The 17,235-nt window shown below is 35.9% G+C and overlaps 1 protein-coding gene across 5 annotated transcripts in view; it reads left to right on the top strand.

Moving 5' to 3' along the window:
• Csrnp3 (cysteine and serine rich nuclear protein 3) overlaps positions 1-17,235 on the top strand; it is a 204,038-nt gene that overhangs the window by 119,300 nt on the left and 67,503 nt on the right. For all 5 annotated transcript variants that reach the window (XM_070021771.1, XM_070021780.1, XM_070021763.1 and 2 more), the window contains one exon: positions 2,320-2,490. In XM_070021771.1, the coding sequence (XP_069877872.1) occupies positions 2,343-2,490 (148 nt within the window). In that variant the 5' untranslated portion in view covers positions 2,320-2,342. The remainder of the gene's footprint in view (positions 1-2,319; positions 2,491-17,235) is intronic.

Here is a 17,235-nt window from a genome sequence, read left to right as displayed (position 1 = left end):
AGATTTCCATCTTATATTACTTTATGTCACTCCCTCTTGAATTACTTTGCATCTTGTTTGAAGTGAATCATTTTAAAATGTATATCCTGTCCTACTTTTATTTCAAGACTTTCCTTAAAATATCCTTTTTTTCTCATCACTCTGAACAGATATGTATGAACATTTTATGCATTTCACACTTTTTTAGATGAAGGAAATAATATACTAATCTTAATAGTGATAAAATCAGATTTAAAAGAGATATTTTTTCTCAGAAAGGTTGACAATGAGCCTGGTGCAGTGGCTCACACTACTTGGAAGGCAGAGTTAGGGAAGATTACTATTCAAAACTATTTGGGGTACAATGTTCAAGAAACTCCTCTCAACTTATAAAAGCTTGGAATGGTTTCATGAACCTGTCATCCAGCTATGGCAGGAGGTATCAATACATGGATAATGATATAGGCTGGCCTGTGCATAAATCTGAGTCTCTATACAATAGTAACTAAAGCAAATAGCATTGGGAACATGGCTCAAGTGGCAGAGTTCCTTGCCTAGCAAGCCCGAGCTCAATCTCCAGTACTATTAAAAAATAAACTTAAAACATTAAAAAATGTTAACATAGTAATTGGACCAAAGCCATGGATTAATAAAAACAAAGGGTGTAGAACTTGAGTTTGGGTCTTTTCTACTTCAAGGAGCCCAGTAGGATAAGTATTTGCACTTTGAGAGCAGGTAACTTGTTCTAACTTGTGTGTCCCCTACAATCTACGCATACCAGTTACTTAGCACATGCTTACATGAATGAGTAAACTGAAATTAAAAAGCAATAATAATGGTACCTCTACTACTGTATTTACTTTCATTAGACATCACATCGGGGCTAGCCAAAGAAGAGATTTTGATCAGGAATTGAGTACAGGGTATGTGCCTCCCTAGGAATGGTACATAGTCTGCAGGAAGGAAAATCGGGAGCATTCTAGAGCATAGACAGGTATCCCTGAGATTTGAATGTACATTGAAATCAACTGATTTGGTGCTTCATAAAGCATGAAGCCCTACTTCCTCCTGATTTGTTAGATCTGTGGTAGGCACTGAGCATTTTCATTTCTGACCATCTGTCTCCCAGGTGATATTGGCTGCTACTGATGCAAGTTGCACACTTTGAAAACTACTGCATCAGACCTTGGAGAGTTGGTCCAGATCAGGGATCTGAGCAGACTGCTTGCTCTGTGATCTGCACAGAGAAGGGCTGGTTTTAGAGATTTCTGAGAGCAATACTGAGATAATGTAACTCAGCAGATCTGGGAATAGTTTTAAGGGATTTGCTTCCTCTTGATCTACAGGACTGACAGCTGTCCCCTGCAGTGAGAGGAGAGGGTGACTTCAGAAATTCAGATAAGAGTTAAAATCAGCTGACAGAAATGAGGTAGAAGATGGAATATTGAAATCAACTTAGTAATACTATCAGCTTACATTTTACAATGTAAGATCATGTACATAAATCCAAGCTAATTTATATATAGCTTGTTTCCTGAATCCCCTCACATTGTGTGTGTGTGTGTGTGGCGGGGTGGGGGGGGACTTCTTTTATTTGTGTATGTCGAGGTAAAGAAGGGAAATGTGAAGAAACAGTAGCTTCTGGAGAGAAGAAAGCTGCTTCTTCCTGGAGGGAGGGGAGATAGGAGGCAAAAACAAACAGGAAACAGAAGAATGCCACTCACCACTCCCTACCCTTCCTACTCCCTTAATTCCCTCTCCCACAAAATACCCCAAGAAAATTTCTAGAAAAGTAACAACAGCTTCAGTCACTTGGTAGCATGGGGACAAATTTCACCTTATTAAAATGGAAACTCCCTAAAATTCCAAGGAGATTTCAAGTGCTTTATTATGTCCAGCTAATTGGGTTCCTTGAATTTTAAAACTTGACTATCAAGGTTTTTTACCTATTTCTTTTAGTGTTTCTTCCAGAGGAATTTTGAATAATGTAGCAATCATTTTAGACTTCCAGGGACATGGGTATTTATTTTTCTTATAGAATTGCTCAAATGGGTTTTCTCAATTTGCCATGGGGAGAAAAATTGTAACAGTACATTAAGTGAAAAAAACCACATCTTAAAAAATAAAGATAGAAATATTTTAAGTAACCAAATGGTGAAATATTTATTCCATTTCTGTTAATTTAACAATGAAAAAAAAAAAGTCAGATTAGGGCTCCTTTCAAGGGAAAGCTACGGCTCAGCTCATGTATAAAAAGCTACATAAAAATGACTCTGGAGGCTGGGTCCACATTCGGCGGTCAAATATTTCAATGCACCATTGCTCCTGTCTCTGTTGCAGGTACATGAGACAGCACCGCAGCTATGAGCGGAATTTTAAAGAGGAAGTTTGAAGAAGTTGATGGCTCTTCACCCTGCTCCTCAGTGCGGGAATCAGATGATGAAGTTTCCAGCAGTGACAGTGCTGACAGCGGAGACAGTGTCAATCCGTCCACTTCGAACCATTTCACCCGTGAGTACTGATCACCTGAGACTCTCTGGTCCTCCTCAAGGCTCCTGGGAAATTTTGTTTCTATCTTTATTATGACATATGTTTCTAGTTGTTTTGCTTTGTGTTGTGTTTGTCTTTTGCATTTTTTCTAATTTACCAAATAGGGCAATGAACTAAGAAGTGAACTGTTTTTGAGACATTGCAGTGGATTCTTTATCTTATATTGCTTTAGGATCTATCTATCTATCTATCTATCTATCTATCTATCTATCTATCTATCTATCTATCTATCTACATATCTATCTCTTCCTTTACTTGAAATAATTTCTGGAAGAAAAGGAGGAAGAAAAGATCTAGGAATGTAGGCAGGCAGCCAGGCATTCAAAAGAGATGTAGACAACGGTATAGCAAAACTCTCCTAAAGGTCTTCATTTTCTATTCCTTCTAGATAATGTTTAAAGATCACCTAGGGAATAAAACTCTGCTTTGCCTTTGAATCCCATTTTCTGTCACACTGCAGTATTTGCCCTTCCTATTAGGCAAGATGACTTCAGGGAGGTTTAAAGAACTCTTGGGAAAATGTTGGAGGTAATGCAGTCTATAGGCTAGAGGAAGCTGACTATGAATAATGTTTTATTCAGTCTATGTTTCCAAAAACAAGAAGATTTTAACATGTCTATGACACCAAATTTAATCTTAGAAGTGTCACAAGCCCCCCCAACAAATGATTAAAAAAATTTTATATATATATATATATTTTCTGTGTCTGGTCATGGAGCCTGAACTCTGGGTCTGGGCGCTGTCCCTCAGCTCTTCAGCTCAAGGCTAGCGCTCTACCACTGAGCCACCTTCCCAACCTCAATTAAATATTTTGAAAGAGGTAACAAGGAATTCAGTAACTATTATGAGTTAAACAGCATAAAATCAGTCCTTTCATTTGCACAATCACTACTAATTGGGAAATGTGAAAGAGCAATTACAGCTGGACATTGGTGGCTCATGCTTGTAATCCTAACTATTTTGGAGGATGAGATCTGAGGAGCACTGTTCTAAGCCAATCCAAGGAAGGAAAGTCTATTAGATTCTTATCTCCAATTAATCACCAAATAGCCAAAAGTGAAGCTGGGCTCAAGTGGTACAGTGTTGGCCATGAGAGAGACAGCCCCCAGGCACTGAATTGAAGTCCTAGAACCAGGGAGGAAAAAACAATTACAACTATTATAGAAGGAAAAACTACAGTCTTTGTGGACAAAGTTCTTGTGTGAAGTAGGAAAATCAACAAATGTAGTTATACATACCCAAATGATATGAAAAGAGCCTGTGTTTTTCATTTTAAAAAAGACAGATCTTCAATAAAAAAAGACAGATCTTTACTATTTTTGTCTTAATGCTAGTAGTAATAACAACACTCATAGGGTTTCACTACGCTCAAGTGGAGCTAATGGTGGATACGAAAGCATTGGGACATATTTTCGATTAAAGGTTATAATCGGACTTAATGTTTATTAGATACATACCCAACCTGATTGGTATCTGAGTTCAGAGAACCTAGGAGCCTAGCCCAGGATCACCAAGGACCTGAGCCTAAATTTATATTCCTGTTCCCTACCCTGGTTATTATTTTTCCTGTTATGTCATTCTTCTCCTAAATTCTACATTATTATACAAATCTTTAAAATATTATTTACTGAGAGTTAGAAAAGACAACTTATTAAAGATTCCAATTATATTTCTGCATATAAAGATATATAACTACTTGTATATATAACTCTTAACTGGATTTTCTTTAAATGTAAAAGAATGTTAATTTCTATTTGAAGTCCAGTGGCAGTGGCTCATGCCTGTAATCCTATCTACTCAGGAAGCTAAGATCTGAGGATCTTGGTTCTAAGACAGCCACAGCAGGAAAGTCAATGAGACTCTTATCTCCAGAAAACCAGAAGTGAGAGGTGGTGCTGTGGCTTAAAGTAGTATATTGTTAGCCTTGAGCAAAAGAAGTCAGGGGCAGCCCTCATGCCCTGACCAATGCCCCCCCCCAATTTTTTTGGAGGAATTAATTAAAACAATAGGATAGTTTTAGAAATAAGCCATAAACTTTGAGAAACCATTCCAGCTATCAAGTTACAGTAAAAAGAAAAATAGAACAACAAAAATCATAATTGAGTTTTGTTCCTACTATTATTTGCCTAGCATAGAAAATTCCACTATGTCACATATAATCATCTAATATAAGAAAATCAGCATTACTGAACATTGGAAAAGAAAAAGATTTTTAAGTAAATAGTTGTACCTATTGCAAATTTCAAAAGGAAGAAATTTAGACTTCTATCTCATAACATTTGAAAAAAACATGTTTTAGAAAGATTAAGCAGATAAATCTTTAAAATATTGATGAGCAAAGATGTGTATTGTGGAATACATGGTAGGATTATTATATACACTTGAAAATAATAGGAAAAAATTGGAAAAAATAAACTCAACTTAAAAGTCTGTTAATAAAAATCTGTTTAAAAATGTGTTCAATAAAAAATTATGTAAAAATAGTATATTTACCTGATAACAGTTCCCAACCCACAGAAAGAGAATACCAATTTGTATTAGAAAAAAACACTTTTAATATAGTATAGAATTTTTTCTAAATAAAGAATAAAAACACATTATTTCCTCAAAGAGAATCCACATAGTAGGAAGCAGTGAATAACAATAGCATTAAAAATGTGGGTTAAAGTAATGCTAACATTAAGTTACTGGTATGAATAATCCACAAGAAATTCATACTCCTCTATAGATATAAAACACTCCTACTGGTCAAGTGGTCCAAGTATATATGTTATAGCAACTTGTGCTGCTCTTATCAGCAATGTGTGAAATTTAGAAAGCACTTTGTCAATAATAGTAGTCGTAAAATATTTGTATTTCTGTACTTCAGAGAATTTATCTGAAGTGACAAACATCAAAACTAAGAGAAGGCCCACCAGGCTACTCAGAAGGTAGAAACTAGGAAGATACAAGTTTGAAGTCAGCCTAAGCAAAAAGTTTATGAGACCCTATGTTCAACCAGTGGTGTATGGTGGTGCTCACCTATCATCCCAGCTACATAGGAAGCTTAAATAGGAGGATTTCAATCCAAGCCAAAGGGCTGGGAGCATTGCATCACTCAAGGGATAGAGAGCCTACCTAGCAATCGCTAGACCTTGAATTCAGCCCCTGGTTCCACCAAATAGAGATTGATATTGAAACTATATAAGTGAAAAGATGGATTAAAAAACTGGATTGTAGGAATTGGAGCAGGGGAAGAAAGAAGTATGTCTAACTCAACCTATTTTTCATAATTTTTATGAAGACTATATAGAAGTTTGCAACATGATCCATGGCAAAGAATGGCTTGGTGTCTTAAAACTTGCCCAACAAGTGTTAAATTTTCCATCATTTCATGATACTTAAGAAATTACTGATAAGATTTAGCTTAATTAATAAATGGCAATGACCATGCTAACTTATTTATAATGTTGATTTAATATTGTTCAAAACAGAATGTAGTAGAGTTTTCATGATTTTTTTTGCGGGGGGTGGGGGGTCTGGTCGTGGGGCCTGAACTCTGGGCCTGGGCACTGTCCCTCAGCTCTTCAGCTCAAGGCTAGCGCTCCACCACTTGAGTCACAGAGCCACTTCCGGCTTTTTTCTTTTTGTTTATGTGGTGCTGAGGAATGGAACCCAGGGCCTCATGCATGCAAGGCAAGAGCTCTACCACTGAGCCACCTTCCCAGCCCGAGTTTTCATGATTCTTAAAGACAATCAAATATCAATTTAATATAAAAGTGTTGTGTTTAATTCTCTTCTTTCTTCACATATTCACCTTATGATAAGAAAGATAAAGTAGAAGAAATGGCAGAGTCAGAAGCAAAAAATTGCTGTATAAAAGAGTACTTAAACAAGTCGTTATGTAGAAAACGAACTTTACAACTTTGGTGTGGGGGGGGGAGGATGGGGAGGGATGGGAAGGGGAAAGAAAGGAGGAGGCTACAATGCTTGATAAGAAATGTACTCATTATCTTGCCCATGTAATTATAACCCCTCTGTACAGTATTTTCACAATAAAAATAATAATAAAAAAGAGTACTTAAACTAACATAAGAAGAATAAGTAAAAGGATTTCTCTTTTCTAAAAAACTTATTTCAAGTTAATAGTATTTCAATGAGATAAAGATGCACATTTATCTGTAGTATCTTATTAGTGTGATTTTAGTTGGAAGCCTTTAGAAATTTATTATTGATGACTTCTATTTCTTTGTCAAAATAGAAACAATTACTTGTTCAAAATGAGGAAAGGTTCTTTTGAAGACTATCAAGTTTGTGTAATATTGTGAAATAATTTTGATGTAAATTGGCATTTTTGAAAATGTGGTTGTTCTTATTTAAATCTCATTCATTATAAGGTGCTCTGTCTAATTTTAAATATGCTGGATACCAGTGCTATACCAGTAATAACAAATCGTATAATATAGCATTTCATTGTTGATACACATATGAAAATTTATGATTGTTTGGTAGCTGGCAGCAGCTATGTAGTAGAAAATTCTTTGTTATTCTAAGTTAAAACAGCATTATAAGATTAACAACTTCAAAATATAAATCAACGAAGAGTGTGAGGGCTTTTTCCTTGAACTTCTGAACTTGCTAGGCAACTAGCTTATTCACCAATGATCAACCAAGGTCATATCTTGTACTTCCCTTGGGATGGAAGCGGCAGGTTCCTTGTGGCTGTGGAATGCTTTGTTTCATCAAATCCCTATGGCTCTAAAGCTAATCAGTTTGTGCTTGTGCTTTGTAAAAGGAATGCTACAAAGAAACTGGAGAGGTGTGATTTGTTTTCCCTGTCCTTTCAAGGTTCTTGGCACTTATATGACTAACAAGAAGCTTGTGATGAAACATGGCCCCAGAAGGAATGCATTATTTTTCCTGCAAGAAGCATTTTGACAAATAAAATGTATAGTATATAAGAAGTAGAAATATCAGGAGATAAAAGCATAGACATGTTAAATTGCATGTGCAAACAACTAGTGGATTTCTTACACAGGATTGAGTTTTAAATTTATAGAATATATCTCCATTGTTGATTTAATATATAAAATTATTATGTAATGGGGAAATATTATAATACATATTTTGCAAAAGTAGAAATTAAAAACCAAATATATTTATAATTTACCTAAGAGTTGAGACAGTTTTTTTTTTCCTTTTTTTTGTGTGTCTGATGATAGCCATGATCAGCTCATGGCTGATGCTCTACTATTTGAGCCACACCTCTAGTCCGGCTTTTTTCTGGTTATTTACAATATGGAACCTCGCAGACTTTTCTGCTATGGCTGGCTTCAAACCAAGCTCCTCCTCCAGGAATGAGCCACTAGCACCTGGCCAGAAGTTGAGATTTAGAATTCATGTTTTCTCTGCCACTTTCTTCCATGACTGACCTTTCCTCTCTGAAAACACAAGATATAATCCTGCCACCATGTGCACCCAAGTCAGTCTTTCTCCAGTGTTCTTTCCTCCTACTGGTTCCACATTTCATAACTTCATCGACATCAGGAATCTCTAGGATACAGATTGATGTGAAGCTTTATCAGGAAGTATGACAGGGACATACATGGTTGTCATGTTCTTTTTACCAAGCTGTTAAAAGACCTTGAAGTTATGGATTTAGTATGCTTAGAGCTTTTGCATGCATCAAAGTGTTAAATTCCAAATGGTAAATATAAATTAGAGATACCATGACAGATTATATCTGCCAATATTACTTTGAGAATATTCTTTTGCAAAGACAATTGTAGGAGTTAACCCTTTAATCAATAATTTTTCAAACAGTGAAGATGTGTTTAGGCAAGTCCAATCATCTGGTATTTTCAATTATCCTCGAGTCTTTTTGTCATCCACTTTTTACTTCTTAGGTAGTACATCGTACCTCCTTGTCATTTGGCATTCTGTCTTCATAGTTATTCTTACCTTCATGCTCTTATCTTAGTCACTAGGTCATTCCAAGTGAGTGTGTGCTTATTAAAGGCATGTAAGCCTAGTGTTGAATTCATGCACACTAAGTAGCAATTTGTTACATTGACTGTAGTAATATTAGAATTAGTATGAAAGTAAATAATGCTTAGTCTATTATCTATAGAAACCCCCAGTCAAGTAACATTTTAACATTGTTTCTAACATATACTGTATTGTGTTTTACATAATAATTATTTATGTAAACACCATACCTTTCTTGGAGATTTAAAGAGTGTAACTATGAATTTTTCTTATTATTGAGACTATTGCTGGTTTGATTACTTTAAATAGCTGATATGACATGTTTAGTCTTGTAAAGAGTTGTCTTTTTTTTTTTTTACAACTGAACCTTCTAATGTAAAAAAAAATTAAATAGTAGTACTGCTTGTAAAACTGTATAATTGTGTGGTCATTGGTAAAAATAAATATCAAGTTCCAAGTGAACTCTGTCACTTATGATTTCTTTTCATGCCAATGTGATCTATCAAGATTCTGTCTTATCGAATGAATGTTAACAGGGAACTTTCTTTTAAATAGGATTGTGCCACAATTATGAATTCCTAACATGTATCCTTCTAGTTTCATTTGCTTATATACACTTTCCCAGGCAAAAGCATCAGTGCTTAATTGGATGCTGTGCAGCTATGTATGCATAGCTGTACACCACACTTGAGGGAATTCAAGTTGCTTTCACCTTCACTATCCTTTGAATCAGCTGGGGTAAGAAGAGGTATTACCAAGTCAAATCACTAATACCGTATAAATACATTTCATTTAGTTCTTGTTTGATTTGTTTTAAATTCAGGATGAGAACCTCACATTTAGCCTTAATTAAGTGGTGACATTAGATTTAGCTCTTTATTTCATGCTGTTGTTTTTATTTCAATTTTTTCCATTTGATGTGTTTAATCTTTCTCCCATACTCCTATTTTGTAGGCATATCTCAAATCCATTCATGTATCTATGTTTCTTTTCTATGTGTAGCCAAGTCACAATGCCATGTCTTCTTTGTTGGCACAAACCATCCAGTGCTTTCTGTTTCCGTGTGTCTTCTCTCATCCAAGCCTCAGCTTTTTCTCTTGGTAGCAATTCTTAAACCACTTCCAACCCTTCAATCACTTTCAAGTAGGCTGTTTTAGAGCTTCAAAGTCTCCGTGATTGAATCTATAATCCCTTGCCTTCTCACCATCTGCAAACTCCAGACACACTGATTTCTGTGAACCTAACAAACTTTCTTACTCTCTGTTCCACTCTGGGATCATCTTCTCATGACTAGATCCTTATACCTCATATTTAAGCATAAATGTTAATGCTTTATTGTACCATCCATAGTTAGTACATCTAAAGTATTCATGTCCAAACTCTTCTTGTCTTAGAGATATGTGTGAAAGTTATAGGCATCTTGAAATTGCTTTCAAATAACCTGGTGAAAAAGAGAACTAGATTAAACAAGATTGAAAAAAATCAAAGTTATGGGATTACTATAATTTTCCCTATGTTCTTATATATTTAAAAATTGTCAAATTCTTTAAAATACATATGTAGATACAATTATTCTAAAGTTCTTTTGAAAGGGTGAAAATCTAAAATGAACTAAACTAATCAGTCAAAGCCTTTACCTTGTCTACAGTGATAACCAAATAAGATTGTCAAAGGCTTTCTTGAAATTTTTTCACACACATTCCTTTCCTGAGTCCTAACATATTAGCAAACTTATCTTTTCAAAGTGTTAGGCTCATTCTACAGAGACATCTAAAAACAAAATAATCACCCATGGAAATCACTTTTGTGCTTATAAAACCAAACTAACACACTGTATCTACATTGTCTCACAAAACCTGTTTTCCCCCTTAAAAGTGTTAAAATATAATGTTATTTCATTAAGGATTTGCATGAAAATTGTCTTTTCATGCAAAATTGTGAAAGAAAAATATTTAGATTTTCTATATATTTTTTCTTTACCTAGTACACCAGTTGTATGTTTGAAGATTAGATTCTATTGCAAACTCATTTAATTTCATATAATTGAAAGAGCTAAAAGTCAGTCAATTTTGTCTACTTTTTAGTTCTGTTACAAAGAGTTATGCCTTGATTTAAGTGTTTAACCTGTTTATTCATTTGCAAAATATAGGATTAGATCGATTTTGAAGTTATAATTTGCCTGAGAGCCAGATAATCCCTTTGCCTTCTCTGCTATGTTTATGGTAGTTTATGTTTTCTGAGTTATATATGTCATCTTATCTGAAGATATTTGTGTGTTGTCAATGTAGTGCTTGTGCCCATATAGAAGAACAACAGACCATTGTGTCTTATGCTTTCAGCTTGTAGAATCCACAGAAATAACATTTATATAAGTTATTTTAACAGGTTTTGTTTGGGCTATCTTAACTAAATAGGTAACAGTCTCAAGTTATAGTAATAAGGACTGTGGAAAACAGTTTAATAATATATGGCTAAGTAAAATTGAGGTACAATTGTTTTGTTTTTGTTTTTGTGGGTTTTTTGTGTCTTTTTTTGTGTGGTTTTTTTTTGTTGTTGTTTTTGTTTTTGTTTTTGTTTTGTTTTGCCAGTTGTAGGGTCTGAACTCTGGGCCTGGGCGCTGTCCCTCAGCTCTTCAGCTCAAGGCTAGTGCTCTACCACTTGAGCCATAGTACCACTTCTGGCTTTTTTTCTGCTTATGTGGTGCTGAAGAATCAAACCCAGGGCTTCATGCATGTAAGGCAAGCACTCTACCACTGAGCCAACTTCCCAGCCCCACAGTTTTTTTGATAAGATGTTTTATGTGTATTTTGGCCCACTTTCAATGAAAGTTTGAAAGGTAAGTAGATAGTCCTATGTTCAACAGTTTTTAAAAACTGTCTTCAAGGGTAGTTTTTAGCTAAAACTACAGATTGTCCCATGGAATAACTCATGTTTAAAAAGAAATAGTCTAGCTGAATATTTTAAGGAATCAAAAAATGAGAACTTGGTTAAGGCTTTAGACATGGCTGAAATGATAGAGCCCCTGCCTAGGCGAGGCTTGGAATTAAAACCCCAGGATACCCCTCCCCCTGCCACATACACAGATAGATCTGTAGCATACGTTATAAACTAAAATGAGTATATACAGGGGAAAAATAATACTGACATTGTACTTGACATTTAATAAGTGCCCCCAAAGTGTTTACTATTGCTGCTGCTGATGACAGTGATTTCAATAAAGAACAAGTCAAGGTTTATTAATAGCTATCCTGTAAAAGTAACTTAAAAAGAGAGTAAAGCTTCAGACAAAGAGACATATAATAGGTAGGGCTTTTTGGTAGCGTGGGAGAGAAGCCTGGGAAGGATCTAGTTAGTGACGCAAAATTAAATGTCTTCAGATGCAAACATGTAAATGTAAGAAATTACCAGGTGTATGACAGGAGGAGATGAATCACAGCAATTGTGAAGAAAGAAATTTCCTGTTTGCTCTTTCCATTCTTGCTGATATTAATCTAAAAAAAAAAAACAAAACAAAACAGGAATTCAGAATTATAGTCCCAGCAGTGATAACTGGCATTTAAACATTCAATGGGAGGGACTGGCTCTCACTTAATAGCATTATCTATAAGATATCCTGTGCTTATAGAGTTAAGAACAGGATGAAATGAGAAAGCCAATAAGCCTTGGGGCAGCTTTTGATCTATGCTCATCTGACTCTGTATTCTATATCTTAATATCATTATATTGATTGTTTCCATAATGTGGTTACCAAAAGCAGTATTAATTATTCTTCCTACCGTAAGAAATTCACTTTCCAAACTTCAAAGAAAATCTTCTAACCTTTAGCATTCAATTCAAAAAGACATTATTGCCTGCTGTTAATACAACAGCACATTTTAAATGAGAGGGGATAAAGAAACAGTACATGAATTAGTTTAAGACTGGATATGGTGCATATGCTCACTAATTCTTATATGTATATGTATATGTCTATATAGACAGATATATGTCTATATAGACATATACATATATATATATATAGTAAAGATACTGTACAGAAGGGTTACAGTTGTATGAGTAAGGTAATGAGTACATTTCCTATCCAGCATTGTTGTTACCCCCTCCTTTGTTTTTCCCCTACCATCCCTTCCCTCCCCACCTCCCCAACCACCCCTCCCTGCCAAGTTGTAAAGTTTGTTTTTAACATAGTGTCTTGTACATCTCATTGTTAAATGGGTCAAACTGTATCTTTGTTTTAGTATTTTGTTATTTCCCTTCCCATCTCTAAATTAGAAAAATGTATATACAAGATGCAGTGCACAGAATCAAATGCAGTGACGACAGGGGTTATACCAGATTATACCTTCTTGTCAGCACCACATGGAAAATTCTCCAAAATAGACCGTACTTTAGATCAGAAAGCAAATTTGTCCAAATTCAGAAACACTTCATTCTCTAAGACCACAAGGATATAAAATTAGAAGTCAACACCAAAAGCCACCAATGAAAATCCTGTAACACATGGAGGCTGAACAACACACTGTTGAACCACCAGTGGGTCATAGAAGAGATTAGAAAGGAAATTCAAATGTTCATGATATTTAACCAAAACGAACACACAAATTACCATAGGCACAGCATAGGCAGTACTCAGAGGCAAGTTTATAGCTCTGAGTTTCTACATCAACAAATTGAATGAGGCACCTGAAGCTCCTTGAAAAAGAGCAACAAGATAAACCCCAATCCATAGATAGAAATAAACAATTAAAATTAAAGCAGAATTAAATGAATTAGAGTCCAAAAAGAACCCATAGAAAGAATCAACAAAACAAAGAGTTGGTTCTTTGAAAAACAAAGAAACAAAATTGACAGATCCTTAGCAAATCTTATCAGAAAAAGAAGAAAATAAATAAATAAATAAACACCCAAATAAACAAACTCAGAGATGAGAATAGAAACATCACCACAGAAACAACCAAGATTCAGAACATACAAAAGGAATAGTTCTCAAACCTTTATGCTAATAAGTTTGAGAATCTGGAAGAAATGGACAAATGTCTAGCAAATATTGACATGCCCAAACTAAACCAAGATGATTTAAACCAACTTAACAGACCAGTACCAAGCATCAAAATAGAACCAGCAATAAGAGATCTCCCACCCAAGAAAAGCCCAGGACCGGATGGATTTACTGCTGAATTCTACAAGGCCTTTAAAGCAGAACTCACACAATACTCCTCCAACTCTTCAATGAAATTGAAAGTTCACTACCAAACTCTTTCTATGAAGCCATCATAGCCCTCATAACAAAACCAGGCAGTACTCATCAAAGAAAGAGAACTATAGACCCATTCCTTTGATGAACATCGATGCAAAACTCAACAAAATTTTGGCCACTTGATTTCAACTTAACCAAAAAAAATCATACACTATGATCAAACAGGATTCATTTCAGGGATGCAAAGCTGGTTCAATATACACAAATCAATTAATATAATTCATCACATCAACAAAAGCAAGGATAAGAACCACATGATTATCTCAATAGATGCAGAAAAAGCATTTGAAAAGATCCAACAGCCCTTTATGATGAAAGATCTGGAGAAACTAGGAGTCTCTGGAACATTCCTCATTATAATAAAGGCTGTATATGACAAACCTACAGCCAGCATTAAACTTAATGGTGAAAAGCTGAAGCCATTTCCTCACTAATTCTTTTACAAATAGAACAGTTCACCTTGGACCATGAATGCTTGCATTTCAAAGATAGAAACTGGGCAGATTGGATGTTTCTGAACCTAACCACCTGGGTTTGGAGGTATTGGGTTTATTTTTGTATTTTAGTTTGTTGTTGCTTTGTTTTTGTTTGTTCTTTCTTTCTTTTCCTTTTCTTTCTTCTTCTTTCTTTCTTTTTTTTTTTTTTGAATTGCATTCACCCCACTAGTAATTGCTACACACATTTAAAGTTTTTCACACATGGGTGAAGTGCAAAAGAAGAGTTTCTGACAGTGTTATGGCTGAGGGGTGGGGCAAATTGGCACCCTCAGCCAGGCTGCTTCCTGGAAGGAAGTGCTTGAGTGCTGTGGAAACAGAGATGTTACACGGCAGCTACCTCCCACTTGATTGACCACATCAGCCTTGAGAAATACCTATGGGCTCATTAGCAGCCTGCACTGCAGAGCTCCTTTGTAGACTATCTTAATGGAAACACATGAGAGCTTTTAGGAGTTCAGTCCAAGATAAGATTTATGAGAATTAATCACAGCAAGTATTTGCTTGATGTCTTTTCGATGCTTTCCTCTGAGCGCTAGACATTATCCAACCATCAGTAGAGTGTGACTTTTTGTAAATACCAGGACAGATAAATAAGTCTTGGCCTGTGTATTTTCAGGATGTTTTTCTTTAATATTTGGTTTAAAAATTGTTTGGAAGTTTAATAAGACAGAAATGATTCCATTTAAATATGTTCATAGGGTTTGTAACATACTGCAAACATCATTTTGTCAAAGTGTGGCTGAATTTCCAAGCCAGTGGTGAACACTTTTACTGGTAGTCTATAAATACATTGGCTAATACCATTGTACAAACGTGAATTCTCACATATTTTCAGTGAAGTTTATCTTAAAATTAGTATATCTTAATTCTTTTATCTAAAACCAGAATTTGTCATTCCTGTGGAGTAAATGGCCTCAGGTTTTGTTTTCTATTATCAAATTAAATGTTTATCCTTATACATTATAATTACCCTTGTTCTTCTTATGTCAGTACTGGGGCTTGAAGTCAGGCCCTTATGTTCTCACTTAGCTTTTTTGATCAAGTCTGGTGTTTTATCACTTGAGCCATACCTCCATTTCTGGCTTTTTGGTGGTTAATTGAAGATAAGGGTCTCATAGCTTCTTCTGCCAGGGCTGGCTTGTTCAGGTCTCAGCATCTTGACTAGCTAGGATTATAGGTATGAACCAAAAGCCAGGATGTTTTACCTTTTATACAGAAGCACTTATTTAGCACATTAGTCTCCTTTTCTTCAAAATTAGGGAATTAGTACTCCATGAATAACCTGGATTTTCTTACCTGATATTAATTTATTTCCCCATTGTAAAAGGGCATAAGATGTGTGGCATCGGTGGCTTACATCTGTCATCCTAGTTATTCAGGAGGCTGAGCTCTGAGGATCGGGGTTCGAAGTCAGCCCAGACAAGAACTCTGTGAGACTATCATCTCCAATAAACTACTCAAAAAAGCTGGAAGTGGTGCTGTGGCTCAAGTGGTAGAGCACTCACTTTGAGGACAAAAAAGCTCAAGGACAATGCCTAGGCATCCCCTCACCCCCCAGCCAAGCCCCAGTAATGGCCTAAAAAAAATGGTATAAGACATAATGGCATTGTAATATATCTTAACCTGGAAGTCAGAATCCAAACTAAGCAAATAAATAAAACTCTTGGTTAAAAATCCTGGATCATTATAATACCATGTGTTGTGTTGGGTCTTGTCTGGTCACAGCAGTTCTTGTCAGTTTTAACAAGATGCGTACTACAATAATATTATTACTTGTGTTTTCCTAGTCTCCTTCAGTTACTTCTATGAAATACCACTGATGCCATCTCTGGCTTTTTCTGCCTCTTTGTATCTCTTCCTTCTCAATAGGAAGGCAGAATTTTCCTGCCATATTCTTTTATCCGACGTGCTAAGAATGGAAGAGACAAAGAAAACATTGTTTAGCCCTCAAGGAACTCCTAGGTTTACTGAAGAGAAATGGAGACAAACAATTTTTTAGTAGAGTGTAAAACTGAATCCATAGAAATAATGAAAATGTATTAATCAGCATAGGGCTACTATAATGTGACTTTTCTTTTTCCAGGCCTGGGACTGTCCCTGAGTTTCTTTTTGCTCAAGACTAGTGCTCTACCACTTGAGCCGCAGCACCACTTCTGGCTTTTTCTGAGTAGTTTATTGGATATAAGAGTTTCACAGACATTCCTGCCTAGACTGGCTTCAAACTACTATCCTCAGATCTCAGCTTCTTCACTAGCTAGTATTTTATAGGCATAAGCCACTGGCACCCAGCAGAATGTGACTTTTTTCCTGTTGTGGGGCCTGAACTCTGGGTCTGGGCGCTGTCCCTCAGCTCTTCAGCTCAAGGCTAGCGCTCTACCACTTGAGCCACAGTGCCACTTCTGGCTTTTTTCTTTTTGCTTATATGGTGCTGAGGAATCGAACCCAGGACCTCAGGCTTGCAAGGCAAGGGCTCTACCACTGAGCCACCTTCCCAGCCCCAGAATGTGACTTTTTAAAGGAGATTTGGACTGGGAAGTTTTTACAGAGGAAGAGATAGTAGAATTCTCGATTTTTACTTTATTGGAAAAAAAAAAGTATCTTTATTTTCTTTAGTTAAAAGTGTCTATTTAAACATCTCATTATTGTCCTTGTCTACTTGTTCTTTCTTTTTTCCTTTTCTGTGTGTGTGTGTGTGAGTGTGTGTGTGTGTGTGTGTGTGTGTGTGTGTGTGTGTGTGTGTGTGTGTGTGTGTGTGTGTGTTTGTGTGCTGGTCCTGGGGCTTGAACTCAGGGCCTGAGCACTGTCCCTGAGCTTCTTTTGTTCAAGGCTAGTGTTCTACACTTGAGTCATAGTGCCACTTCCCGCTTTTTCTCAACAGTTTATTAGAGATAAGAGTCTTACAGACTTCCCTTGCCCAGACTGGCTTAGAAATGCTTAGAAATGTGATCGACAGATCAGCCTTCTGAGTAGCTAGGATTACAGGAG

Source organism: Dipodomys merriami, unplaced genomic scaffold (assembly GCF_024711535.1).
Source record: "Dipodomys merriami isolate MVZ:Mamm:240054 unplaced genomic scaffold, mDipMer1.0.p SCAF_1, whole genome shotgun sequence".
Classification (NCBI taxonomy): Eukaryota; Metazoa; Chordata; class Mammalia; order Rodentia; family Heteromyidae; genus Dipodomys; species Dipodomys merriami.
This window is presented reverse-complemented; position numbering and strand designations above follow the sequence as displayed.